Source organism: Chamaea fasciata, unplaced genomic scaffold (genome assembly GCF_029207755.1).
Source record: "Chamaea fasciata isolate MVZ Bird 193981 ecotype frontalis unplaced genomic scaffold, bChaFas1.0.hap1 SCAF_21, whole genome shotgun sequence".
Taxonomy (NCBI): Eukaryota; Metazoa; Chordata; class Aves; order Passeriformes; family Sylviidae; genus Chamaea; species Chamaea fasciata.
Window position 1 is genome coordinate 7,869,090 of NW_027094106.1, and position 26,255 is coordinate 7,895,344.

Below are 26,255 nucleotides of genomic sequence, written 5' to 3' on the forward strand. Positions count from 1 at the left end.
ATCCTGGGCATGTTCAGGGATCACATGTCCCAGCTTTGGGTATGGATATCGCTCAGGGCTGCGTTTCTTTAAACTGTGGGCCGGATGGTGTGTGAGAAGCTCGGACTGTCTTGAGTCGTTTTGGGATCAGACCCCCGAGGTTTTCGAGCCGCGGTGCCCTCCCCGCGCGGGGGGCCAGCGGGAGTTGTCCGTGCGCGGCCTCGAACCCGCGGCCCCGGGGGGAGCGCGGCGCTGACCGCCGGCCGCCAGGGGGCAGCAGCGCCGCGCTCGGGCGCTCCCGCCGCTTCCGGCGCACGTGGGGCGCGCGCGCACATGGCCGCGGTGAGCCGGACCGGGACGGGGATGGCGGGGAGCGGGGCCGGGATGGGCAGCACACGGAGGCTGCAGGGGTGGGAGTGCTGCGGCGCTCCGGGGTCTTCTCGCCCTCCCCTGGGGTTCCCCCGCGCGGCTCCTGCTGACCCCATCCCACGCCGGGTGTTTCTCCCTCCCACGGGCCCTACGCGGGGTCCCCCTGTAGAGGTTCCTTCTCCCCAGGCGGGTGTCGCTGCTGGGGCGGAGGGCTGTGCCCGCTGCCCCGTGGGATTCCCGGCTTTGAGCCCCCTGTCCCGCAGAACATGTCGCCGGACGAGGAGGATGTGCAGCGGCTCCTGATCCAGTTCCGCGATGAGGCAGGGGAGTGCCTGGGCTCCCCCTTTGACGTCCCGGTCACCATCACTCCGGACAAGCTGCAGCTGGTCTGCAACGCCCTCCTACAGAAGGTGAGGCCCCACCCGAACTCCCCAGCGCCCGCTGCCCGACCCGGTGCCGTCCCTCGCTACCTCACCTGCCCTTTCTCCCGCAGGATGAGCCGGTGCCTCTGGCCTTCTTCGTCCACGATGCCGAGATTGTGGCGTCGCTGGAGAAGACCCTGGCAGGGCAGAGCGTGGAGACTGAGAAGGTCCTGGACATCATCTACCAGCCGCAGGCGGTGTTCAGGGTGCGGGCGGTGACACGCTGCACCAGCTCCCTGGAGGGACACACCGAGGCCGTCATCTCCGTGGCTTTCAGCCCCACGGGAAAGTACGAGGGTCTGGCTGCAGGCAGGGATGAGAGGACCATTGTTCTGTCCTGGGGACACTGTGCTGAGCTGTTCCTCCTCTCCCAGGTACCTGGCGAGCGGCTCTGGAGACACCACTGTCCGCTTCTGGGACCTCAGCACAGAAACTCCTCAGTTCACAGCCAAAGGTGGGTGCTGGGGTGTGCCAGGAGGGCACCTTGTGACCCCCTGTCTTCCTGGGGGGACAGGCAGAGCAGAGCCTGGTGCTGTTTGAGCCGTCCAGGCTGGGACTGCAGCTTGAGGAGGGAGTGGCTCTCTTTGGCAAAGTGGAAAAAGAAGGGCTGGCCAGGAGGAACACAGAGTGGCTTCCTGCTGGGACACCAGGGACAGTCACAGCTCTCCACTCACACCCACTCGTGCTCTCTCTGCCAGGTCACCGGCACTGGGTGCTCAGCATTGCTTGGTCACCTGATGGCAAGAAACTGGCCTCGGGCTGCAAGAACAGCCAGGTACATGTGGGCTCCCTCAGCAGGGGCTGGGAGGGCTGTAGGGGATTAGGGGTGAAGTCTTGTTTCTCCAGGGGTGTAAGGGGTGTATCCCATTGTTTCGAGCAGGATTGCCATTCTCCAGAGGAGCTTTGTGTGTGGATGTGTCATGGTGTTGCAAGAAGCATCTCTGTGCCAGGCAGTGCTCTGGCATTGTCACCTTGGCATTGTCACTGTGCCGGGCAGTGCTCTGGCATCAAACCCCTGAGGTTTTAGAACCAGAGCTCTTGCTGCTGAGTTCTGCTGTCTTCTGGCAGACTTTTTCCCTCCGTACAGGAAAGAGTCCAGCTTTTGGATGTGGTCGTTGGCAGGCGGCTCCATCACGAGGGAGGTGTCTGGAGTGAGGACAGGTCAGGGCTGCTGTTAGCGTGACCCAGCCGTGCAGCAGCAGCCTGGTCACTGTGTTCCCACACAGACATGGCCAAATTCCCTCTTGCAGGAACACGAACGGAGTTCAGCCCACACTGTGGGGCAAGATTTGTGTGCTTGAAATGCAGAAATGCCTGTGGAAGCAGGAGTGAGTGGTTAAATGGGAGCTGAGCTGCTGTGGGGCAGTCTCTCTCTGACCTTTGAATGGTCTGGGAGCAATGACAGCACTCACAGAGCTGCCAAAGTTGTGATGCCAATCCCAAGGAAATGTCCTGGGCCAGGGTGGTTCAGCCATAGTTTGGTGCTGGTCTGCCTTTAACTGAATGCAGAGAGCTGCTTGTCCTCCTTTTCCCTATTTTTCTCAGGTTCTTAAGTAGATGACTAATGCCTTGGCTCTTAAGATGAACATTTATGTAGAGAGAGAATCAACAAGAGAAAACCAGCATGTGTCCCACCCACAGCATCCGATAATCAGCGTTTAGCTCGCTGTGGCTTTCGCTGTGCTCTGCAAACACTGACTGAGGCTCTGGCAGGGGGTGGCTTTTTGGGGACCTGCATCCTTTTTGAGTTGAGTGAGATAACTTTGTGGCAGCAGCAGCCTTGTAGGCAGACAGGAGGGCAGTCGGGTCTCATTCTTTTGGGTGTCAGCTGATTGCTGCAGGGATTTGGAAAGGCATCCAGCCCCCTTCCCCTGCTGCTGCCTGCGAGTGCAAACACGATCCCAAGGACACCTCTGCTTTCTAAATGGAGCTCCAACGTCTCTGGGATTCACATGATGTCTGTGGCCCGACGCGACCCTCATGCTTCCTCTCTTGGACAGATCTTCCTCTGGGACCCAGCCACGGGCAGCCAGATCGGCCGGGTGCTCTCTGGCCACTCCAAATGGATCACATGTCTGTGCTGGGAACCGCTCCACATGTAAGTGAAGGGGCCAGCTCAGCCCTTCTCCTCTGCTCCTATGGAAAAGAGCAGCCTGACCCAAAGGGCATTGCTCCTGTTTGCCTTTCTCCTGTTATAGGAAAAAGGCCTTGTAGAACAGCTCTCAAGGTGAGCTGGGAAAAATGTGTGCAGCTGGGAGCCAGGAGTCCCAACTGCTGCTCGTGGGAGTTGCTGGGGAATCACTGCCAGGCTGTGTCTCTTTTCCCCTGGGAAAAAGACACACCTGCCTGTGGAAAACACTGTTTTTGTGGTGCTGGACAAACACTGATGTGCTGCTCCAGCAATGCTGAGGTGGGAGCAGGGAAGCCTGGTGGTGTCCAAGGGCAGAGCACTCCTTTCTGCTCTCCTGATCCTGCTGGCCTCTGTCATCCCATTTGTTTATCATGAGGGATGATTAACTGTACAATCCCCTTATCCCTTTGATCAGCTAAAGCTCCCTCTGGGAGAGGTGGGTGGAGGGGGGACAGTTGTAGCCATTAATCCAAGATGTTACAGAAATAAATAAAAAAGAAAGGAAAAGGGGCCCTTCAGAGCAGAGCCCTGCAAATTGAATTTGCCAGTAGGAAGCTCCAGCTATTTGCAGACAATTAACTGGATTAGCAAAAAAATGATTGTAAGGGAGATGAGGAAATGAGAGGAGAGGCATGACCCTGCGAGGGCTGCAGTTCTCTTTCTTCAGCCAGTTCCAGTGCAATGGAAGGGGCCGTGCTCTTCCTCACTGCTGGTGCCACCATGCAGAGTGGTAAACATGTGCAAAGGACAGAGGGTTGTAGCTGCCCTGTCCTTGCTGGGTTGTGGCCAGCTGCTTCCAGATGTGTTCAATTTGCCCCCTGAGCCACAATGGATGTGGATGGACATTGCTTCCCTCAGCCCTGTCAACACAACAGCACTCTGTCCACGGGCTGGAGATGAAGTATGGCAGTGGCAGGGGAACATCCAACACGTTCCCAGTGCCATGGATCTGTGCTCCCAGTGTGAGGCTGATCCCCTGCCCAGGGCTCTCTCCAGCCTGTGCCCAGGGAAGGTGCCAGTTTGTGGTGACCTTGTTAGCCAGTGGGTTAAGGCTGTGGAAACAAGGTCATTGCCAAGGCCTCAGCTGCCAGGTTTACCCTGGATTGATTTCTCCAGCGTGCAGCCCAGGAGGTTGTCTGCCTCTCCTCTGCCTTGTGAGACCTTATTCTCTGTAGTGCTCAGTGCTCTGCCTGTCTTGCCTCTCTCTGAGCTTAAGCTAAAAGAAAGTTGCGTTTTATTGCCTGCTGGACCCTTGAATCCTCTGGGGTTGGTGGGGAGGGAGCTCAGGAGAGCTGCACAAATGGATTTGATCTCTTTGCCCAGAAACCCAGAGTGCCGTTACCTGGCCAGTGCCTCCAAGGATGGCAGCATCCGCATCTGGGACACGCTGATGGGCAGATGTGACAAAATCCTCACGAGCCACACGCAGTCAGTGACCTGTGTGAAGTGGGGGGGTGATGGCTTGCTCTACTCCTCCTCCCAGGACAGGACCATCAAAGTCTGGAGGAGCCAGGATGTAAGTGAGGGACTGCCCTTGGGCTGCTGGGCACACTTTGGGGTAGCTTGGTCTGTTCTTCCTGGCACAGCTTGTGCCCTGAAAAACAGAGCTGCTGTATCTTGCTTGACCTGTTGCTTGGCACCTTTTGCCAAGGGTGTGTGATGTTTTCATCCTTAAGAGCATTAAACGGGGCTAAAAGCTGGAAACATCCCTGGAGCAACCTGAACTGATGGGTGTTGTGCAAGGGAAATTGATTCCTGAAGCTCAACAGTGTTGTGTCTTCCCTGCTTAGCCTGCCTGCAGCTGGGACAAGCAGGCTTGGGAAGTTTGGGGTTGGTCCCTGCAGCCCGATGGGTCTGGTGGGTGCTGTGCAGCCTGGCTGTGTGCTGTCCCTGTCTGAGGGTGCCTTTGTCCCCAGGGTGTCCTATGCCGCACGCTGCAGGGCCACGCTCACTGGGTGAACACCATGGCCCTGAGCACCGACTACGTTCTCCGCACCGGCGCCTTCGAGCCGGCCGAGGCCACCATCAACCCCCAGGATGTCAGAGGCTCCTGTGAGTGCAGCACCCGCCTTGGAGGGTGCTGGGGGAGGACTGGTCCTGCTGGAAGTCAAGATATTTCTTGCCCATGCCAGGGTGGAGCAGTCTGGGGGCTGGGGAGGTCACTCTGTTTTCTCGGGCTTTTGCTCCCAAATTGCCTTTGGCAAACTGAGCAGTCACAAATGCTCCTGCTGAACCCAAATAGGCATGGCAAGGTTACAGAGTTTCTTTTCATCTAAGGATTGTCAATCTCTCTTTCACCCTCCTTTTCCCTTTTTCAGTGTCAGAACTGAAAGACAGGGCGCTGCAGAGGTACAACCAAGTCCGGGTAAGTCCCTTTTGTCCCTGCTGTCACTTCTAACACTGTCACTGGTGAAAGCAGTGGACACCCCAACACTGGTGTGCTTCCAAGCTCTCCACAGCTGGCTTGTACAAAACTTGGGCTCTTTTATCCCTTTTTCAGGGCCAGGAACCAGAAAGGCTCGTCTCAGGGTCAGATGATTTCACCCTGTTTCTTTGGAGACCAGCAGAAGACAAGAAGCCACTGGAGAGAATGACAGGCCACCAGGCATTGATTAACCAAGTCGTCTTCTCCCCAGACACCCGGATAATAGCTAGTGCTTCCTTTGACAAATCCATAAAGCTCTGGGACGGCAGGACAGGAAAGTGAGTTGGTTTGTTCTGTTGGAAGTGGTGCTGGTGTGCAGTCTGTGTGTAATGCTCAGGGCACACAGGGCTGGGCCCCAGTTCATTGCCAGCAGCTCCCTGATGTGTTCAGCATCTCTGTAGCCTCAACTCATACAAAGTCACTCTGCTGCTTCTGCCTTTTTCTGCCCTCTGGAAGTCTGTTGTCTGGCTTTTCTTGTGTCAGGATGTCTGTGCTTGGCTCTATGTGTGCAGCAGCCCCACTGTGACTCAGCCACAGCACTGCCTGGCACCTGTGTGCACACCCTGTTGCTGCAGGGTCGGTTCTGCGGGGCAGGCGCAGCTGTGGTGGGATGGGATGTTCCACTCCACTGATCTCCTGAAGATGTGTGTGTTTGGAACTGGAGACTGACCCAGTTTAAACAGCTCTTGTGCCAGAGAACAGCTTGTTCTGGATGATGCAAATTCTTGTAGTTACAAGTAGTGCTGTTGGTATTTGGATGCTCCTGTAATCCAGCTTTTAACTTTCAGCTGTAGTACTGGTAAGCTCTTGGAGGCAGCAGTCCTCCCTTGCAAACCCAACCTCAATGCTCATGAGCTTGGCTTTCATGCCAGCGATTTTAAAGGTCCTTCTAAATCTGGGCTGCTCAGCCAGAGAGGGAAGGACACACCTGTGCAGTGAGGCTGAAGTGTTGCCCGCTGGATAAGGGTTTCTTGGCAGAGGGGGTGAGTTGAAGAGCCATCATCTAGAAAGTTCTGAGCCCACTTGGGAGGGTTTTTGGATGGACTCTCTCTAGCAACTGACTGCCTAGCGTGTGCCGGGCATCCTGTAACTATGCTGGTGGAGAAGAAACACGAAGGCAAGGGCAAGTTTGGAACAAAGCCTGCTGCCCTAAGAGCCTGTCCTTGTCCCCAGGTACCTGACATCGCTGAGGGGCCACGTCTCGGCCGTGTACCAGATTGCCTGGTCAGCCGACAGCCGCTTGCTGGTGAGCGGCAGCAGCGACAGCACCCTCAAGGTCTGGGATGCCAAGACAAGGAAACTGGCCATTGATCTGCCTGGCCATGCCGATGAGGTGAGCTGCCTGGTGGAGCCGAGGGGTTTGGGGGGCAGGAGTGACCCCTCCTGCCAGCAGAGGTGACTGATTTCCATCACTCCAGGTATATGCCGCGGATTGGAGCCCGGACGGACAGAGGGTAGCGAGCGGAGGGAAGGACAAGTGTTTGCGGATGTGAGTAACCTGTTTGTCCACGAGGATGTTGTAGCTACTCCGTGTGTCCCTCAGAGCCACAGTGCCCCTGCAGAGACCCGCTTGGTTGGGGCATGATCTCCCTGCAGAGAGCACAGCACTGGGTCAGATTCCACCTTGGAGACCTGACCTCTCTCTCAGGGCAGGAACTGTTGCTGGGAGATAACTAGAAAGCAGAGCCTATCCAGCCGAGCAGTCAGGATGAAATTTGACTCAGATATTTTGACTCCTGGAGAGGGGAAGGAACAGTTGCACCAGCTGGTCAGGTCTTCATTTCTGACCTTCTTCCCTCTCCCAGTTATGCAGACAAATTCTTGGGAGCTGGTTGCCATTTGACTCTGGCTGGTGACCCCAGGTCCCCGTGGTGCTGCTCTTGTCTGGTGCCCTACCAGAGGGACACAGCAGCTCTTTCCCTTTCCAGATGGCGTCGATAGGAACAGTGACATGGAGCTGCTGGTCCTGCCCTCAGCACAGTCCTGGGAGATCTCCAAGGTGATGGACGAAGAGATTGATCCAAACACGGCTCCATGTTCCCGTTGGCAACTTTCCCTCATGGACTCTTTCCTTATATTTATTTAAGGAAATTTTAATTTTAGTACTTATTAAGAGCTGTGCATTGCAGGATGATTTCCTCTGAACATCACAGGAGGGATATCTCATCTGTCTCCATCTCAACTGGCTTTTTATTGGAATTTTAGCCTCACAGTAGCAATTGTCCTGAAAGGGGCAAGCAAAGGGTGGAGACTGCTCGTGCCCTTTCTTTCTCTGTGAAGAATCCTGTGGAGAAGAGGGTTTTAGTGGGAACAGAGAGGGTTGTCCTTGTGTGGCCTTCAGAGAGACAAAAGTGGGAAAATTCAGCACATCATTACATTGCAGAATTGTGCTTGGCTGTGTGTCTGGGACAAGGATCTGCTGAGAATGAGGACTTGGGGCTTCTCATTATTCCAGTAAGGTTTTGCCTTTCCACACAGCCCCATTTCCCTGTGGGCAGTGCTGAGCATTATCTGCCAGTGATCCTCTGCATCCACAGCAGATAACTCCTTTGCTAATCTGTTCAGGGTGCAACAGGCATGGACTTCAAATGACTGCTGGAGCTGTGCTGAGTTTTTAGGTTTCAACACCTCTCGGGAATGGGGAAATGAGACTCTGAACAGGGGAGAGAGTGTCCATTTCCCATCCACCAGTGGCTCGGGGGGAAGGAAGGATAGGGTGGGGAAGGGGGAGAATGGAGCAGGAATTTTGTGTGGCACTTGTCCCTTGCCCTGGATACGTGCTCACAGCAGGGCTGGGGCCAACACAGAAAATGGCAATACTTCCATTGCACAGAGCTGGCTCCTTCTGGAATTTCTCGAGTGCATTTACTTGCTCAGTGGGTGAGAGGGATTCACACTGTCAGCTGGGTATTTGTAAGTTTGTTTATGAGCCTTTTTATCAGTCAATTCAGGTTTCCAGCCATCATGAGATGAATAGACCTGGACTAAGTGTTTACTTCCAGGATGCTTATGAAACAGAGAAAATCAAGATGTGATAAATAAGGAGCAGAAATTACACTGTCAGATTTAGTTACAGCAGGTTAGCATGAAGGTCAAAACATTCTCCATAGCCCTCATACGCAGTGATTACTACAACTCAGAGCAGGAGTTTGGGTCTCAGATGCTTCCCAGCTGCAGAAGATGCATTTTAGGACCTTATCCCTGCTGGCAGGATTGCTTTGGAGAATTTAGATTGTGCAGTGATGGCCTTTTGCTTGTCTGCAGGTGTTCAGGTGTGCCAATGGCTGGAACAAAGGTTAAATCTTTAATATGACTGAGAAGACAATTTGTGGTTCCTGTTGCTGTTAGTATCTTCTTCTGCCAGCCAAATCAGTAGGGATCTGTCTCTGTGGGATCTTTTGGGAAGAGCTCAGTATCCCATACCTGCTCTTTCATTGGGGTGCTTCCTCCAACTGGTTCTTGCTGACAGTGAAGCATAAACAAAACCTTTTGTAATTCACTGAGGTAAATGTGGGACAGGGTGGTTTAAAACCAGCTGATAAGTGTGGCCTTGGGAAGAAGAGGAGCAGGTCACTGGTAACAGCCAAGAAACCTGCCTGGTTTCCAAGTTTTTTGGGGTGCTTGTGCTAAAGGAAATGACCTACTCTTGGGAGTTCAGCTCTCTGTCCCCAAGTCTGACTTGCTGCAAGCAGCAGCTCCTGGTTGCAAGTGGCTCTTCCTGAGTCAAGAATCATCATTCTCTGCTTCCTGCCCTGGAGTGCTGCTCAGGGTCACTGTGCCCTGTCAATCTGTGTTTTGTGTTGGAGGCAGGGATGTATCAGAGCTCAGGGAAGCAATCCTGCCTGTGGGAACTTGGCTTGGCTGTGCATGTATGTAGATGTACCTAAAATATCAGTGTACTTTGCCCACTGATTTCCAAACCAAAGCAATCACTGTGCCCTCTGACCGTGCTCCTGCCATCCCATCAGACTCTGCTTCTGTGACATAAAGCCTGATTAAAACCCACCTTTCTAATGCTGGAGCAGAAAGATTTTCCAAAGGGAAGTGAGACCTCTTGAAGAAAGGGAAGGCCTTGCAACTAAGTTTACACCAAATTAAGCTCTCAGCCTTAATCTTCCTGTGATCTGATAGCGGGTAGATTTTTGAACCACGCTCTGTGATGGGCTTTGCACGTAAACCAAATTGTATTTTCTTATCTAAGCATCTGCTGCTATTTTTACCATTCATACAGCACCAGCCTCCGTGCATACTAAGTGCTGGCCCTGCTCCAGCTGTATTCCTAAGCAATTCCCTGACACTCCTCCCTCCCAGTTTTATTTGAATGCGGCACTTCCCGGGTCTGGCTGCAGTCTCCTGCCTTGCTCAGGCACTGGGGAAGGAAGAGCTGCTGCCCTTCCCTCCAGAGCTGGTTCCTGCTTGGCAGGAGCCGCAGCGAGCGCGTGACCTCCCCTCGCTCCGCGGCGCCGGCAATGGGAGCTTTAATTAGCTAATTTGGGCAATTGCAGATGCAAATTTGGGTTGATGGCGTTATTAATGGGGAAGATGGTGCTTTGTGTTAAAGGACAGATCTAGGAGGTAGGCTGGAGCTTTCTGATTGCTTTTCTGGGACCAGCAGCACCAACCTTACAGAAAACCTACGGGAATGCCTGAGCTTTTCCAGTGCTGTTTGATGGGAATCCTGGGATCTGCTTCCATGTTTCAGTCCAGTTCCTCCTGAGTTACTCATTAAGCACCCTACACAGGTTTGCTTACCACAAAGGGTGTTATTTTTCACTGGTAATACAAGAATAATTTTAAACATAGCCAGAAACCATCCTACAGAGCCCTCTGACAATTTCTCCTTTAAAAGCTCAGCTGATGCCCCCATAAATTTTGTAACAAATCCCAATGGGAGGACAGTGGTGATAAGGACTGGGAAGTGTGCCAGTCCTCTGAGGAAGGTTTACCTGTCTAATGAAATCCTGAGTGTGATGGAGGGAGTGAAGGAAGGATATGGTAAGAACACCTGGAGTGAAGTTGATAGCTCTGAGGTGAGCAAGATGATGTCAGACTCCTACCTTTGATTTAGATAAGTGAGGCCTTAAAATCCATGTGAAAACTCTTCTTGGGGCTGTGTCCTGCTTATCCATGCAAGTGGAATGTGTGTTGTGTTCCCTGGGTCCTTGGAGCCACATGTTCCTGTCCTGTTCAACTCAGATGATCTCTTGAATATTTTCCCAGATCTGTAATTTAATTTCCATGTGCAAGTTTGTAGCCTGGGGAGAGAGAGAGAGAGAGAGACAAGAAAAAAATCTTTCAATGAATAGGAAGAAAATGAACTTCATTCATTGTTCTGCACGAAAAATAGGAAAAGCAGCCTTGTTCAGCTTTTTATTTGGGTCAGCCCAGGCGCTGTTCAGGTGATGTTTCTACCTCAGGGCTGCATTTTGGTGGTGTGGTGTGGCAGGGAAAGGCTCTGTGTGAAAGTCTCTTAGTGCTTTTGAGGATGAAAGGTGTTGACTCAGGGCAGTGATATCTGTGTTCTGTGGAGCTGCTACCAGATGAAAGCATCCATCTCTGCACCCAGACATGCAACCTGGAAGTCCCTAATTCCTTCCTAGATGTGTTTCTCTGCGATCAGAAGTCCTGGCTTACAACTGAGGGACTAATTTGTCTGAGGCAAAGTAGTGCAGCTAGGAAGGAGCCCCAGAGCCATCTCCAGTATGGCTGTTCTGTTTTCTTCACTCTGTGAATGGTGCTCGCAGAACTGTGGGTTGCTGGTGGTCTCTCTCAGTGGGCTGCAGCTCCTGCAGAGCGTGACGTTACAAACGAACCAACTCGGGACACAGTGCTCCGTGTTTTTGAAGGTCAGTCAGGGTACTGGTACACTGGGTGTTTTAGTGTCCTGCTGCATGGTTAGAGCAGAGCATCCCCCTGGGTGCTGCAGGACACAGAGCTAAATATCGTGTGTAGGAGCAGCACGAGCCCCGTGGGGTTATCCTGCATCGCTCTCCCAACATCTCCAGCCCCGAGGCTCCCTTTGAGAAAGGTGAATCCAGTCCGTTCTGCCTCTGAACTCTTCCAGCAGCAAAAGCGAGTGAGGGTGCAGTCTGTAGGTTCTTTGTAGTCTGGATGCTGGAATTACCGACGCTCAGAACCTCCCGCAGCCGCCGGTGAAGGACCCAGCTGGGAGGAGTGACCCGCATGCAAATCCCGCAGCCTCCAGCCAGCGCTGTCGGAGCCCTCGGGTGCTGCTGGGATCCCAGCGCAGGGTGTTTAGTTATTCCGGTCAAACCTCCTGGTTGTTTGTCCTTGCTGTGCTGAAACAAACCTGCTCCAGGGCTCCAGCCCCATTACCAGGACAAAAGGACATCAGGCAGTGCTGCTGCCGAAGGGAAATGTGTCGGGAAATGTGTCTCGTTTCGCGAGTGTGATGCAGAATGGGTGGCTTAGTAATGGCTGTTGAGACTTTTATCTGCTCAAAAGGCATCTTCTGAATGATTTTTTTTCGACTTCCCTAAAACGTAGCTTGTGACATTGATTTTGGGGTGAGGATACGCGCTGAGGCTGAGAGGATTAATACTGAAGTGAGAATTGGTGGATGGCAATAAACAACCAGTTCTGAGGGGAATTATTTTTATGAATCAGAATATTTAACACATGGAGGCTTGTGGGCTTTTTCCTGGTTTAAAGGGGCACTGTGAAGCGTATCACAGAGTGTCTGTTACTACCAACACTTTAATTTATGATTAACTTGGAATATTTTTACATCTCATTTATTCTTTGCACAGGGGTGTTCTGAGCTGTTGAAATTATTGGTCAGCTCCATTTTCTCAGCGTTGTTTATTAGGGTAGTGCCATGGGTGGATTTTGGGTGTGAGCTCAAAACTTCACCAAATAAAGGGGGGGACTCAGTTTTGAGGGGGTTTTAAGCCCTTTGGTTCTCCTTGGCACAAACGAGATTTCTTAGGATTCCTCTGATAGCTTAAAATATCCTTCATAAAGCTCTCAATATCTCCTTAAGAATCTCTTGTTGGCTATTTTTTTAATCTAAGTGTGTTGTCTTGTGGAGAAGTCTTTAGCTGAGGAGATCCTGACATGGCACAGGGCTCCAGCAGTGCCTGGGTTTGTGTGCTGGAAAGCCAAGGGAGATAAGTGAGGAATGGGGAGAGGCCCAACTGCACAACCCTTTGCTCAGTCTCTATTTTGATCTGGTGACACTGAAAACAGAGCCTGTGTCACATCAGGGAAGGCACAGCACAGCTGTGTCAGGTCACAGGGGTCACACCCTGCATCCACTGGGGGCATTGGGGAAGCCTGAAAGGGTCCGAAACGGGGATGTGGAGGTGGTGTGATGGAGAACATGGGTGGAGAGGGGGGAAAGAGGGCAGTGAGGAATGGGAGCCAGAGGAAAGGAGCAGAATTATGTAAACCTGGAGGTGAAGGTCAAAGACTCCATGTGACTTTTGTTCGGTGGCTGGTTGGGTTGTTTTTTTTAATGTTTGTACGTGCTGTAAACAGCCCCAGGCTGATCTAAAAGTGCTGGGAGGCAGGGGCCGTAAATTACAGGCGTTGTTCTCCTTATAAAGGGAGCAAACAACTCTGAAGTGTCTTTGGCTCACAGCACTTTGTATGCCTGTTCCTCCATTGCCTCTCCATTCATTGAAATTCCTTGTTTCAGGTTTGAGGGAAGGTCTTGCTCACTACTGGAGCAGGGACAGGGCTGAGAGTGCGTGACCTGGAGGTGCTATGTAAGCAGTGCCACTGCCTTGGAAACCTGGGATGATCCAATACCTGCCTTCCCACTCCGGCTGCTGACTGTCCAAGCTCTTGTCCCGTGCAAGTCCGGTCCTCCCTCTTCCCCTGGTGGCCCCTCAGCGTTGTCCTCACTGTCGGGTGCGCCTGAGGAAAGGGCTGAAGGGATGGCCGGGTGTGACGGGCTGAGTTTGGCCTCTCTGCCCCGACTCCGGGGTGAGGGCAAGGGTGGGCCCAGGGGGCTGTGTCACCGTCCTCTCTGAGGGGACACCATGAGCCCTGCCGGGCCGGGCGCGGGACCGCCAGCCTTCGGGGCTCTGGCCCCGCTCTGAGGCGCTGGCGGCGGAGGGACCGCCGGGTTACCCGGGGTGAGGCACTCTTTGGCCGCCGGCGGAAGCACCCGAGCTCCCGGGCCTGCGCACTGCGGCCTATAAGAGCCGCGGGGCGGTGCGGAGGGCCGGGCACTCGCAGCCGGGGCTGGCCGAGTGCGGGTCTCAGTGGAGGAGCTGGTGGAGCGGCTGGAGCCTCGGGAGGAGCAGGCGGCCTGAGAGACCCCCCGTCCGCACCCTCATTGCTTCCTCCTCTCTCGCGAGGGCTGCGGCGGCGACAGCGACAGCCACTCCTGGAGCCGTGGGCCGCGCCTCCCCTCGCGTCGCTGGATGCTCTGGGGTTCGGTCCCTGAGCGGGGCCGCGGCGCCGGCAGCTCCCGCTGTGGCGGGGCCATGGGGCCGGGCAGCGGCAGGGCACGGAGCCCCCTTCCCCGCTGAGAAGGCCCCTGGTCCCGGCGCCGATGCCGCGCTGTCCCCTCACACCCGGCCCCTGAGATTCCCCTCTTTCCCCTCCCCATGCCCGACGGAGCCCCTCGCCTCGGTGACGCCCTGCAGCAGCCCCGCCGGCCCGGGGGTCTGCGGCGGTATGAGAGGAGCTGCCCCCGCCGCCGGGGGCAGCCAGGACCGGGGCAGGCTCCCACCCCGCCGCCGGCTGCCGTGAGGCGGCTGTAGCTAGAGGAAGAGCCCCTTTGTTTTCCCTTCGTCCTTCCCGGGGGCTTCATGCCCCCCGCTGAGGGATGATGGAGGTGGTGGGGGACTTTGAGTACAGCAAGAAGGACCTGATAGGACACGGAGCCTTTGCTGTGGTCTTCAAAGGTCGCCACCGCAAGGTAAATAGCGGCGGGCTTCGCCCGCAGCCGGAGCGGGGCTGGTTACACAACCCGGGGCCGGTAGGAGCCCCTCGGGTGGGTGACAGCTGCGGTGGTGGTGCGGGTGGATCGCGTCCTCTGGGGAGTTTTGACGTGGTTTGGGTGTTCGGGGAGAAGAAAAGAGCCGAAGGGAGGTGCGGGCTGGGCTGAGGCCCGCGGCTGCCCCGCGGCCCTGAGCCGGGATCCGGCCCCGGCATCTCTAAACCCTTTATTTTTTCCCTTCCCTCAACCCCACCGGCCTGTCCGCCGTCCCAGCGCTCCTCCTCGCTGTTGGCAGCTCCCTGCCATAGCGGCGAGGGGAGAGTTGCAGCTGTAGGGGAGGCTGAGCCCTTTGTTTGTCGGGAGGGTCATGTTTATCTCGCTGGATAACGAGGGATCTAATGGAAAATCGTCTCCTTTGGGATTGGCTGAAGATTTCTTAAATTCAGAGGTGTCTGGTTTCCTGGCGTGACTTGCTGATCGCCCCGGATATTCGTAGTTACGTTATGGTTTCTTGATGCTGGGAGTTTATTCTGGTGCCTAAAGAGCTTCGCTTTCCAGAAAACAGCCCTTCAGATTTAGCGTTTTGGAGGAGTAAGGCAGCGCTCACGGCTTGGGGAGGCACGGTGCAGTGATTTGGGGGTTAAAAGAAAAAGGAGAAAGGGAAACGGAAACTTTAAAGGCCAGTGGAGGTGCTCCCACCTCACAAATAAATAGTCAGTTTATTTTTGGATAATACATAAATAGGCAATATACGAGCTTGCTTAAAACAGAGGGAGTTTTGTGCAGTTTTCATCTGCAGAGTATAAAAAAAGCTGAAAATGAGAAGTCCTTAAAGGACAGTAAAAGTAACTTGATCATTGTGAGAGGTCTAAAGAAGCCGATGAATAGCACTGCTACCAAAAAACAAATGCTATATGATTATTTGTTGGTTTTTTGTCTTTGTTTGTTTGTTTTCAATGCTTTGGAATCCATTAAAATGCAGTGGAGCCGAAGCTGGATTTTAATAGCTGTCTAAGCTATTGTGGAATTAAATAGTTCTTGATGGTGTCACGTGGTGCAGTAATAACTGGTGGGTAGAAGGGTGATCTTGCAACTTTTTCTCACTGTTTTCCTAGATAGTTGTTAGAGGATAAAGTTTAAAAAAAAAGTAAACTGACAATACTTTTTTTGTTCCCTTCCAGAAAACTGATTGGGAAGTAGCCATAAAGAGTATTAACAAAAAGAACTTGTCCAAGTCACAAATCCTGCTTGGGAAAGAAATAAAAATCTTAAAGGTATGTTAATTTGCAGTGATTTTTAAAGCTGCTTTCCTTGAAAAGGAAAAGAGACTTCTGACCTAGTTCATTCCAGGTCATGTGTGGTATCACAGTAATTGCTGTTGTGCTGTTTCTTTGTTAGGGATCCAGAAATAAAAATACTAAGAAAAACAGAAAAAACGCACATCTTTAGTCCTGGAAATGTCTCAGAACAGGTTGTGAGCATGCTTTTTGCAGTTAAAAGTAGCAAATTGTTGTGGAACCAGTGTCTGTGCTTTGCTTATTGCACCTGTGGAAGACTTTGTCCTTCAGGATGTGGCCCCTTTTCCCAGCAGATCATAGCTGAGAGGGTGAAGCATCAGGCTTTGATATTTTTTCATCTTTTTTCGCTCAAAGCTGCCCTGAAAGCTGAAATCAGTGAGCTGACTTTAATTCCTGAAGCAGCTGCCCACTTCTGACCTGTGATAATTGCCTTAAAACAGGGATTGTGGCTCTAACAGAGGAACTGTAGTGGAGCATCTTTCAATTTTTCAGTGTTACTTTATAGAAACATCTCCTTGGGTGGTCATTTAGCATTCCCTGCTCTCTGAATTTCACATCTCCTCTCACGCAATAACGATGAGTGCTGCTTTCTTCCCATATTTCTGAGCTTCTTGAGATACATCGCTACTTTATACACTATTATATACATATTATATTCTCATTTATTTATTGTATACTAGAATTAGTGTTGGGTGTATTAGTGTGCTGCAAGTACTTAACAAACAAAAGTTTTTTGAGCAGCTATAAATAATTAATGAGCTGTCCCGTGAGTTTTATTTATTATTACTTGGTTTGATTTTCTTTGTATTGTAAAAGTAAGGTTGATTTGAACACGGTGTAGTTGATTACTTCACTAAGCAAGAGATTGTGTAAGAGTAGAAAGTTAAATCTTGTCAGCTCTCAGTGCTCATTAGAGGATCTTGTGCCCTGGTACTTTCTGTAACAAGTCACAGACATTAAGTTCTGGAACCAAATGTTTTTATGACCTCTCAAGATATTGCCTAACTTCTTTATCCTGTAAATATTGTCTAAACAGCTGAGATCTCCTCTAAATTCCATCTGATCACCTTAAAAAGATTCTCTTTGATGATCACCAAATCAGCATTATCAGCAAACTCAGTTAATAATAATAATAATAGTAGTAGTAGTAATGCTAATAACCTTTTTCCATAATACAAATATTTTGTTTTACAGGAACTTCAGCACGAGAACATTGTAGCTCTTTATGATGTCCAGGTAAAATATGTTTTGATATTTTTTTTAATTAAAATTATTTAATGAAAATATGATGAATACATAATGTATACCAGGTAGAAGATTTTGGATGCATTTATTCTGAGTTTATTTTGAGTGAATCTCCTTTGTTGCTGTCACCAATTTGGAATTTAGCAAAAACAAGTATCAGCAAGGGCAGCATCTTGGGGATCCGTCAAAGAAACGTGATGTTCAGCCCTGTGTCACAGTGAGGAGGAACTGAAGGAAGTAGAAAACCACAATCACATGTATCTGTTGCCTTTGTGTTCAGAAGGACAGGATACAGTGAAAAAAGCCAAGCAGCCAATTGGGTATTTTCAATTAAAATTGAGATTCAGATTGTCTCCCTCTCTTTATTGCCAGGGTCCTGCCTGATGAGGTGGAGGAGTCACTCTGCAGCCTGTCTAGGGCAGTGGATTCTGCTTAGGAAGGACATTTTTGTATCCTAAGGCCTGCCAGTGTTGAGCAAAGCTAAATAAGACATGAGGTGGCTCATGCAGCCATTTGTTCTGCCTGAATAAGAACTATACATTTATCTCCTGGGCTCAGTTCTGATTTTAAATAGAGTTACACTGATGAAAAAAAATTACTGAGAAGCACCTTTGGGGCATTGCATAGTCAAAGCAACACGAAATAGAGATTGTGACATTCAGTCTTTCCTGTCTTTACATACTCACATGCTGAAAGCTTTTAGTTTGTGTGGATGTGTACCTTTTGCTGTAAAAATCTGTGTTCATGTGACATAAATTAGGTGGACTCAGGTTTTCTGGGTCTGTAGCACACGAGTGACTTTGGGTACAAATCTGTGATGTTCGTGTGGCAACTGACCACGCATCAAAGCTTCTGGGTTCAATCTAGAGTCTGTTCTTCCTGGATCTTGACCTCAAAATTCTTCATTTTGAGTGATACTATTTGCTCTGAGAGAGAAAGTATTGTCCGTTGTGCTTCTTGAGGAGACCAGGTTTTCCTGAGTGTTGCTAAGTGGAAATAATCTCTCAGCACCCTAAATTTAGTACGTCCAGACATCTCAAAAGCAACTGGAATTGTTGACTGAGGGTGTTGGTGTGTGAGTAAGCTGCTGAATTTTAGATTTATCATTTACAGTTGTTTATATGTGAAGGCTCCTTAGTCAGCTCTGCAGCTCAACCTGGGGGTAGGGGACTAGTTGGGTGTTTGGATGATTTAACATATGAGCTTTGGGGAGACTCTTGTTTTGATTTATGCACAAGACTACAGAGTCCTACCATGGTCTATGGTTTCATCACCTAAAGGGTTTTTCTAAACATAACTTTTAGGCTTTCCTGTTGTGCCCCAGGAAAAGGTGACAGGTTTTCTTGAGTGATCAGTGCTGCTCCATTTGAGATGGGGATGTTGCTGCATGTCACCGACTATTGCGTTTAAATAAAATGAGCAGTTAAAGTAAGGAGAAAGGCAAGCCTGTGTCCTGTACCTTGATATATTTCAAGTACATTCACAGCAAACACAAAGCTTGGCAGCAGGATGCTGCTTCTACAGAAGGAATTGCTTTGCAAGATATGGTACAAAGAGTGTGCCACTTGCACAAATAAGCTTTTCCCTTTCTGCTGTGTTTGTGAAGTGGCAGACATCATTAACTTCTGTGATTACATTAATTTATAGCCCAGCAAGAATGAGCACTATGCAAGGCATTCACATGTCTAGTAGGCTGTTACACCTACTAATTCTCTTTAGCATTTCATGTTCTAGCATGTGCTGCCCTTTTTGTTTGCCAGGGTTATTGTGAACACAGTGATACAGTCCAGCAGATAAGACTTTAGGATTTCAAGCTATTTCTAAGTTTACAGAAGCTATTTTTTTTTCCCTCAGTGCTGGAGCCAGTGGAGTCTTGTGTCACAGTAGGAAGTTCTCAGTGTGAATGGGAGTCTGTTTTATTTTTGTAGTTCTGTTGGGCTGAAGCTTTTCTTAACCTCAGACAGTTTGAAATAAGAAAATGCTCCTGTTTCAGATGCAGTTTGACAGATCATGTAGCTGAATAAGCCAAGAGCTGATTGTTGCTCTGAGTTTTCATATAGAAAAGGTAGTGTTCAATGAGGGTGGCAAAACTAAGTGGAAAAAGGTGTAAATTGATTGTGATCAAGGATATTTTCACATCTCATAATATTAAATTAATGGCAGCACTTTGAGATTAAAGCTGTATCCCTGCATAGCAATTTAGAATGTATCTTTTGAGAATGAATGTACAGTTATGATTTTATATATTGCAAAAAGCTTCATTTGGATTGATTTTCAGGAAGCAGTTAGATTCCTTCTCCTTCGTGTCTCTTCATTTACGGTCGTGTTCCTGTTGCATGACCACTCACACAAGTCAGCATAATAAAGACAGACACACCACGGAGGCTTTCATTAAATCCAAGAAGAACCTGTGGGCCATTCTGCTGATTGTGTGTGAACATTTTCAGACCTTCTCCAGTGCTGCTCCTTCCTCTCCTGTGAACACCAGTTCGATGTGTTATTAGTGTGTCTGGAGTTCAATTACTAGAAGTGCCCATTCATCTGGAGCCACACCCCAGTGAGCTGGTGTGGTAATGGGGGCATAAAAATGTTTTGTTCTGCAGCCAGCAGGATAATTGCCCTTGATTTCTGCGAGGTGGACGTGCAGCTCTGGCAGGTTTGAGCTGCAGATAAGTATTTTATGTAAGCAGGGCACTCCACTGCTGTTGGTGCCACCTCACAGGGCTGGGGAGCTGCACACACCAGGGTGTGGAGGCCATGGTGCTGAGGCTGAAGGAACTTGGAGAGATATTTAAATTAAAAAAACCTTCCATCTGTGAGAGACAAATGTTTTTCAGCAGTAGGGCTCTGGAAAGTAGCTCACTTCAAAAAGTAAAACGAATTTTTTTTGTGAAATGCTTAAAACTCAGATACAATAGATGGATAGCAAGGGAGACGTTTTTCTCTTATCTCCTTGGGCAAATGTTTGATTGTCTGTCATTCAAGAACAAAAACACTCCCAGATCTCTGAAATGGTTTAAGGATGCAGCTCTTTTCCCGTGGTGGTGATGTGGGATGTCATTCATCCTGCAAAAGAAAATCAATCTTGGATCCTGTTAATTGGGGAAGTGGAGCCACTGTTTCTCAAAAGCAAAAGGAGTCTGAAATAGCCTCTAACTTAGCAGTGTAAAATACACTGAGATCCCTGGATAAAGTATTCCACTGAAGTATGAAGGTATCAGTAAGTTATTTGGAATGTTCTATATTTAGGGCATGAATTTACAGTTTTGTGCAGTTCATGATCCCCAGTGTGTGCTGAGTAGATCTAGTCTCTTACACAGTGCTAGACAGTGCCTGTTTTAGCAAATAATTTAATTCAAAACCTCTCTAGAATGTCAGCCCTCAGAATGGAGGTCTGTAATGTATCTTGGTGATAGCATTTTAGGAGAGTGAATTAATGTCCTCACTGTATGGAGTCTGAAGTTTGCTATTTGAACAGTGGTTTAGGGAGAACTAATTTCCAGAGTGTTATTGGAGAAACAGTATCTGGATAAAAATTGTTTCTTGTCTTAGCTTGTTGGTACAGAGCAGACAAAAAGCCTGCAGCTGCTTCTGCTGTCCTTGGGAGCAGAGAAAGCCAGTGGGAATGGAGCCAGAGAGTCTTCTGGGACCTCCAGCTCAGCTTTGCTTGTACACAGAGCCCAGGAGTTCTTACTAGGGGTACTGAGGGGAGGAAATGTTGTTTTAGCAGCAGGATTTAGATACTTCTGGTTTACCCAAGGACTCCAGGTGCTCTGGTGCTATTGCATGTGTTTCTTGAGATATTTGCTCCAGGCATCCTGTGTGTGCTCCTGATCTCGGTGTCTCACGGCTTTCATTGCCTCCATACTCCCAGCAGAACAGGGGATGTCTCAATATCTTTATTTTTGTCCCCTCAGCTCCTTGCTTAAGGCCTTTGTGTTTGTCAATATCCATCCTCTGTGTCTGTGTGGAAGTAATCACAGGAGAACATGGTGTTCAGATAAAAAGAAAAATCCTACCCTGTAGCAAGTGTAAAGGTTTTGAAACACTACCTGGCAGCTGATGGCAGCTGAAAGGTTGGTTATGACAGTGCAGGAATGATGCCAGGGTAGGTGTTGGAGGTTGGGTACAACCAGGATTAGAATTTGTTGTGACGCAGAGAACCAAAGAGTTGGAGTTACTACACAGGCCTTAGCTTACCTGCTGTGCCTAGATCCTGTAATTTGAATTTCAGAACTGTTTCCGAGGAATTACTACACGGTCTTTTGCTTGCCTGCTGTGCCTGGACGCTGTAATTTGAATTTCAGAACTGTTTCACATGATTTTTTAGTACACAAGTGTGCTGAGAACAGCTGTGCCTTTCCTTGGTGCTGGGCAGCAGAGCAGCCCCTTTCCCCACCTCCCATCTATTGGTTAAATATAGAATTTCACTAACAGCAAATGGATGATCCAGTTCTTGTGGTGCATTTCTCCATGGCTGATTGCTCTTTTATGTGAGTAATTGGCAACATGCACCCTGTTTGAATCCTACAGGCACATGTCAAGTGACATTTAGTCTGAGGTTTAACATTTTGTCGGAATTAACAGAATGTTCAGTCCTTTAGGTGACAGGAGCTGAACACAGAAGTTGTTGCTGGTTGCACTCACAAAGTAAACCAAGAATGTCTGTAATACAGAGAGAAACAGCCTTTAAAAGACCTGGACCTGTCCTTTTTCACTGCATTATTAGAATTTTTGCCAAGTGTATTTAAACCTCAAAAAAAAAAGTGCATTCCTGGCCAAAAAATTATATCCAATATAGCACAAATGAATATCGCAGAAAATTAATCAGATAACAGCAGTGCACAAGCTGTCAGGTTAACAACTCTCCTGCTTTGGGGACTCCCATCATGAGCTGCAGTGAAATAAAATCTACAGACTCAAAGCAAAAAGAGAGTAACTATTTGCCACAGTTTCTGCTTTGGGAGCTCACTAAGCTCCTTGCAGACCTTCAGCTTGTTCTAAAGGAGGACTTGTGAACCAAAATGAAGTCTAGGGAATATTTCTGCCAGTACTCCAGAGATCCAGCAACAGCTCTTGGAAGTAACCATGGGTGTTTTGACTTCTTTTTCAATTAATGTTTTTTTAAATGGAACTACTGTGCTGAGACTGTGATTCAAGTTGGAACTTTGCATCCCCCAAGACAACTGATGAAAGCCTTGGATTAAAACATAGCAAGTTTTGGCCAATATGTTGCCTCTTAACCTCTTTCTCTTACCTTTATCTGTTTACTTTTCAGAATTGTAAATTGGTTTCCTATTAACCTTTGCTTGCAGGTCAAACTCAGATTCAGAATAAAAAGGTGCAAAAGTAGGTTTTTGTCAAGAAAACTTTCATCAGCCAAACAAGGATGGCTGGCCAAAGCTGGTAATTGTTGCAACACAGCAGATATTTGTTTTGCTTATTTATCTAGGTAGGAGTGTAGGTCAGAACAACTCCAGCTGCACTAATTTTGTGATCTGTACATCAATTCAAATTGTTGAAAGCTTTGTTATCTGTTTCAGGAGGCAGTTTAAAATAACTTGCTAGATCAGCTTTATTCCTGAATGTTAGATCTGAAACATGCTGGTTTTCTAATCTTTCCATTTTGGGCACTTTGCTCTGCTTAGCAAGTCAACAGAAATCACAAGTCTGGAGAATGTTGATAGGGAGAGTTTTATTGTTCAGCAAAATAATTTAGAAGGGCAAAATGTATCTCCAGAACTGGCTTGTCTGTTCTGAATGTATTCCCAAAATGGAGATCACATTCCCAGTCAGGCTGGCCAAGAAGTGTAAGGCAAAGTTTGAGCAACACTGAAGGGTTGTAAAGTTCAGTTGTTTTGTACTAAAGCTTGTGTTGGAGGGATATTGAAAAGTGGTTGGTTATGAGTTCAAGTTGGGACAAGTTGTGGCTGGGGAGGTTGGTATCAGTTCTGTGCAAACTATTACTTCCTCAATGTGAATTGGGGAGAACTTTGAGTCTGGGAAAATATCTTTGTGGAATCTCTAATCTGCTCTACTGATTTATTAAAAAAGGATTTTCTAAGCTACATTAAGGAAACATGCTCTCCTTCTTAGTGTGACTTTACTTGGTGACTTGATTTGTTATTTTTCATCAAGAATATCAATTAAAAAAAAGATGAGTAATTCTATTTGAGGGCAATGCAGTATGATCTGCAGAAATGACTTTCTAAACAGGTGAGGGCTGGTACAACAGAGCAAATCATCAGCTCTACGTTTCTGAAGAGAGCAGTTCATTTGAAAGCACTTTGTTTCCAAGGGAATCCGGCAAACACATCCTCTTAGCTGTGTGAGGAATAAATGTCTGTCATGAGCTGAGCATTACACGCTGCCATAAGCTGCTGGTGTTGTGCAGTGGAGGCTCTGACGCTGTGGAACATCTTTGTGATTCATGGGATTGCAATGTTGGGGTGGGAATCCAGGAGCTGAGCTGCTTTCTTGTCACTGGAGCATGGATTTTCCGTGCTCCTTAGCTGCCTTGTTCTTCTCCACCTCACAGCTGTCCTTTAACTGAAGTTATCCTCAGTTGGCAGAATTTTCATTTTGATGAATTGGGATCTCAGAGTTGCTGTTTGGCATCTGTGGGATTCCTAAAAGACAGCTTCTGTTTTGGAAGGTGTTGTTGCAAAGGAACAATGCAGAAAGGAACAATTATATATTTTCAGTAATTTGCAATGCAAGTAATTACTACTGGGTTGGGTTGGTTTTTTTTTTTTTTTGCTTTGCTGTATGCATTGAGGTTTTGAGGTGTTTATAGGAATGTAAATTATGGTTAGTGTTGGTCACAGCAATTGAAGAAACGTTGAACAATTGTGACTTCCTGAAATGTGATCTGCTGCTGCTTTAATATTCTGTATTGGTTGGAGTTTGCCTGCTATTCCCAACAGATTTGACTCATGCTCCTAGAAACTTGTTTTCTTTGAAGCTAATTTCAAAATATAAACAAATCTGCAAAATGTGCTTGATGCTTTGGGCTGGAAAGAACCTCAAATGCATTTCTGTATCGCAGACATAAGTGACTAAATGCTTCCCAAAAGTGAAGCAGGCTGATGGAGTCTTGAATTAACCTTAAACCAGCCAGTTCATCTTGAACTGTAATTATTACCATTATCTGTAGTTGTCTGCATGTCTGTGATGGCTTGTGCCATCCCTGAGCTCTGTGCTGTGTGTGGTATTTAGGATTCTTTAGCCTGGGCCCATTTTTTGCTTTAATTTCTCTTTTTCAAGCTTTCTAACATAAGCTGTTTAGTGAGCCCTTGACAATGGCACCCTGGTGGTAATTCTTGCCAGAGTGGTCAAATTGAACATCTGCTGAAGTTTCAGTGCAAGCACAGAGAAGGGTGGCTGAGTTCACAGCCCTTATTTTGCTGTGCAATGTCCCTTTTGACTTTCTTGTCACACTGTTTAGCAGAATTTAGTCAGACTGTCTGCAGTCCCACTTCCCACTGGGGCGTGTGCCTGGCCTTGTCTGGTGCCATCTCACTTTTTTCCTTCAACTGTCTTAAAAAACATATTTTCCCTCAATCTGTCAGCCCTTGTTTAAGTTTATTTTTAAAGGGAAAGGGAGGTAACGCACTGTGTAACTAAAAGCATCATCCTGTTTACTGTACACTTCCCTTAGTTTCCTTCCAGTTCTCTTTGTGTTCTTGCCTTTCAATCTTAATCAGCTGAGAGGGAGAAAAAAATGCTTTTAAATTCTAAAAAACTCAGAATCTTGAACTTTGTGGGCCCAACAGAACTATCTAATGCAGGAGACTGTGGAAAACAATGTTGGTTATTAGCACAGACAGGTCAGGCCTTTCTTCCCTCACACAAAGTAAATATTTGGAAAAAGGATGAATGTTTTTGTTACAGTCAGGTTTAAGCACAGATTTATTTTTTATCTGGATTTATGGAGTGTATGGATAATTCACAGTAGAAGTTAGGCAATCTTGTCTTTCAGGAATTTTCCCCAGTTACAAGAGAGGGAATTCAGGTTGCAGATAGGTCATGGGAGGTCACTGCTTTGGAAAATCTGAGGAGGATGGACACAGCTCCCAGCTCTGCCATGAGGAGCATGGCAGGGATGTGCTTCTGCCAAGGGCTCACTCAGGGAGACACTTTATGGAAGTATTGCCTGGTGGTTTTATGTATTTGCATATGGAAATATTTTTGGAAATGTGAAGTATCTCAGAGTGGAGAATCTACACTTTTGCTATGCTCTGAAACAGTGACTTTACATTCAGGTGTCTCAGTGATTGAAAAATCCCATGTCACATTTGGTTACTGCAGATACAGACTTTGTCTTCTCACATTCTTAAATCGCTTTTCTTCTCCTTTTTTAGGAAATGCCCAATTCTGTCTTCTTGGTCATGGAGGTATGTGTTAACATGTATGTTTCTGGTTGATTTTAAAAGACTTTTAAACAAAACCATTCCTTTGCACAGCTGCAAACTAATCATGGCTTGCTAAAATAAATTGTGAAAAGTAAATTATGAATTTCCTATGCCCCGCTAAATTTATCAGCACTGTTTGTTTCATAAATTATTCAGTTTCATATTATGATACTGTAAGTATTGATGAAGTGTAACACCTCAAATTATTGATTACAAATGATTAACAAAACAATTTTAAGGCAAACAGCTGGAAGGGATCTAATTTTCATTAAAAGATTACAAAGTAGAAATTGTGTGGCAGGTGTTTCCGTGCTTGTATTTTGAATAAACCCCTTTGTTTTTAACAGTACTGCAATGGTGGGGACTTGGCAGATTACTTACAAGGTAATTGACTACTGTATTTCCCTATTATTTTGCTTTATGTGTTTATATTCTGTATTTCTGACATTCATTGGTGTTTTTTTTTGAGATTTTTTTTTGCTTGTGATTTAAATATGGGTGAATGAGGGTGAATGTGATGATACACAGACAGAAAATGTGGGTTTTTTCCACAGCTGAATGTAATATTCCCTTATTTGTCAATGAGGGAGAAGCTGTAGTTAACCATAAGTAGCATGCTGAAAAAATGTGTGGGTTTCTATTTCTAAAACTGCATTTTGGGGGATGTTCCCAGTGTTTTGATTCCACCTGTTTTTCTTTTCTGAGATGTAAACTTAAAAACACTGATTTACTTATGTAATAATGCTCTGAAGAAGGAGGCAGTGCTGGCTTAGGAGAGATTTTCCGTGGCTTTGCCCAAAGTGACGACAGAATTTACAGAATCATGACAAATGGATTCCTATTCCAACCAAAATTTTGAGCTGAGATGTTAATCTTCACATTTTTCTTGATTAAAATATTCTACTTGCCCTTGTATCTCAGTGTGTTGAAGGAATCTTTTCTGTGCACAGCTATTGTTATGGTAACTGTGTGTATTAAAAGCCTAATTCACTTGCCATTAAAACCTTTGGAAAGACTCAGTGAAATCCAGCTCCTGTGTTCAGTGCTTTTTTTGGGCT

The 26,255-nt window shown here is 47.9% G+C and overlaps 2 protein-coding genes across 2 annotated transcripts in view; both read left to right on the plus strand.

Annotated features, from left to right (window-relative positions):
* The first annotated feature begins 301 nt into the window (after positions 1-301).
* NLE1 (notchless homolog 1) lies at positions 302-7,497 on the plus strand. Its single transcript, XM_066202006.1, has 13 exons — positions 302-321; positions 612-758; positions 842-1,059; positions 1,145-1,224; positions 1,469-1,545; positions 2,771-2,868; positions 4,225-4,417; positions 4,818-4,953; positions 5,220-5,266; positions 5,402-5,604; positions 6,500-6,659; positions 6,745-6,815; positions 7,255-7,497. Exons 1-13 carry the CDS (start codon positions 313-315, stop codon positions 7,265-7,267), a joined length of 1,452 nt encoding a protein of 483 aa, XP_066058103.1. The 5' UTR covers positions 302-312; the 3' UTR covers positions 7,268-7,497.
* A 6,045-nt stretch (positions 7,498-13,542) lies between these two features.
* The window catches only part of ULK2 (unc-51 like autophagy activating kinase 2), a 36,939-nt gene continuing 24,226 nt past the window's right edge, over positions 13,543-26,255 (plus strand). The window contains exons 1-5 of the mRNA XM_066201701.1: positions 13,543-14,219; positions 15,422-15,514; positions 16,733-16,774; positions 25,147-25,179; positions 25,545-25,581. Coding sequence (XP_066057798.1) covers positions 14,127-14,219; positions 15,422-15,514; positions 16,733-16,774; positions 25,147-25,179; positions 25,545-25,581 — 298 coding nt within the window. The 5' untranslated portion in view covers positions 13,543-14,126. The remainder of the gene's footprint in view (positions 14,220-15,421; positions 15,515-16,732; positions 16,775-25,146; positions 25,180-25,544; positions 25,582-26,255) is intronic.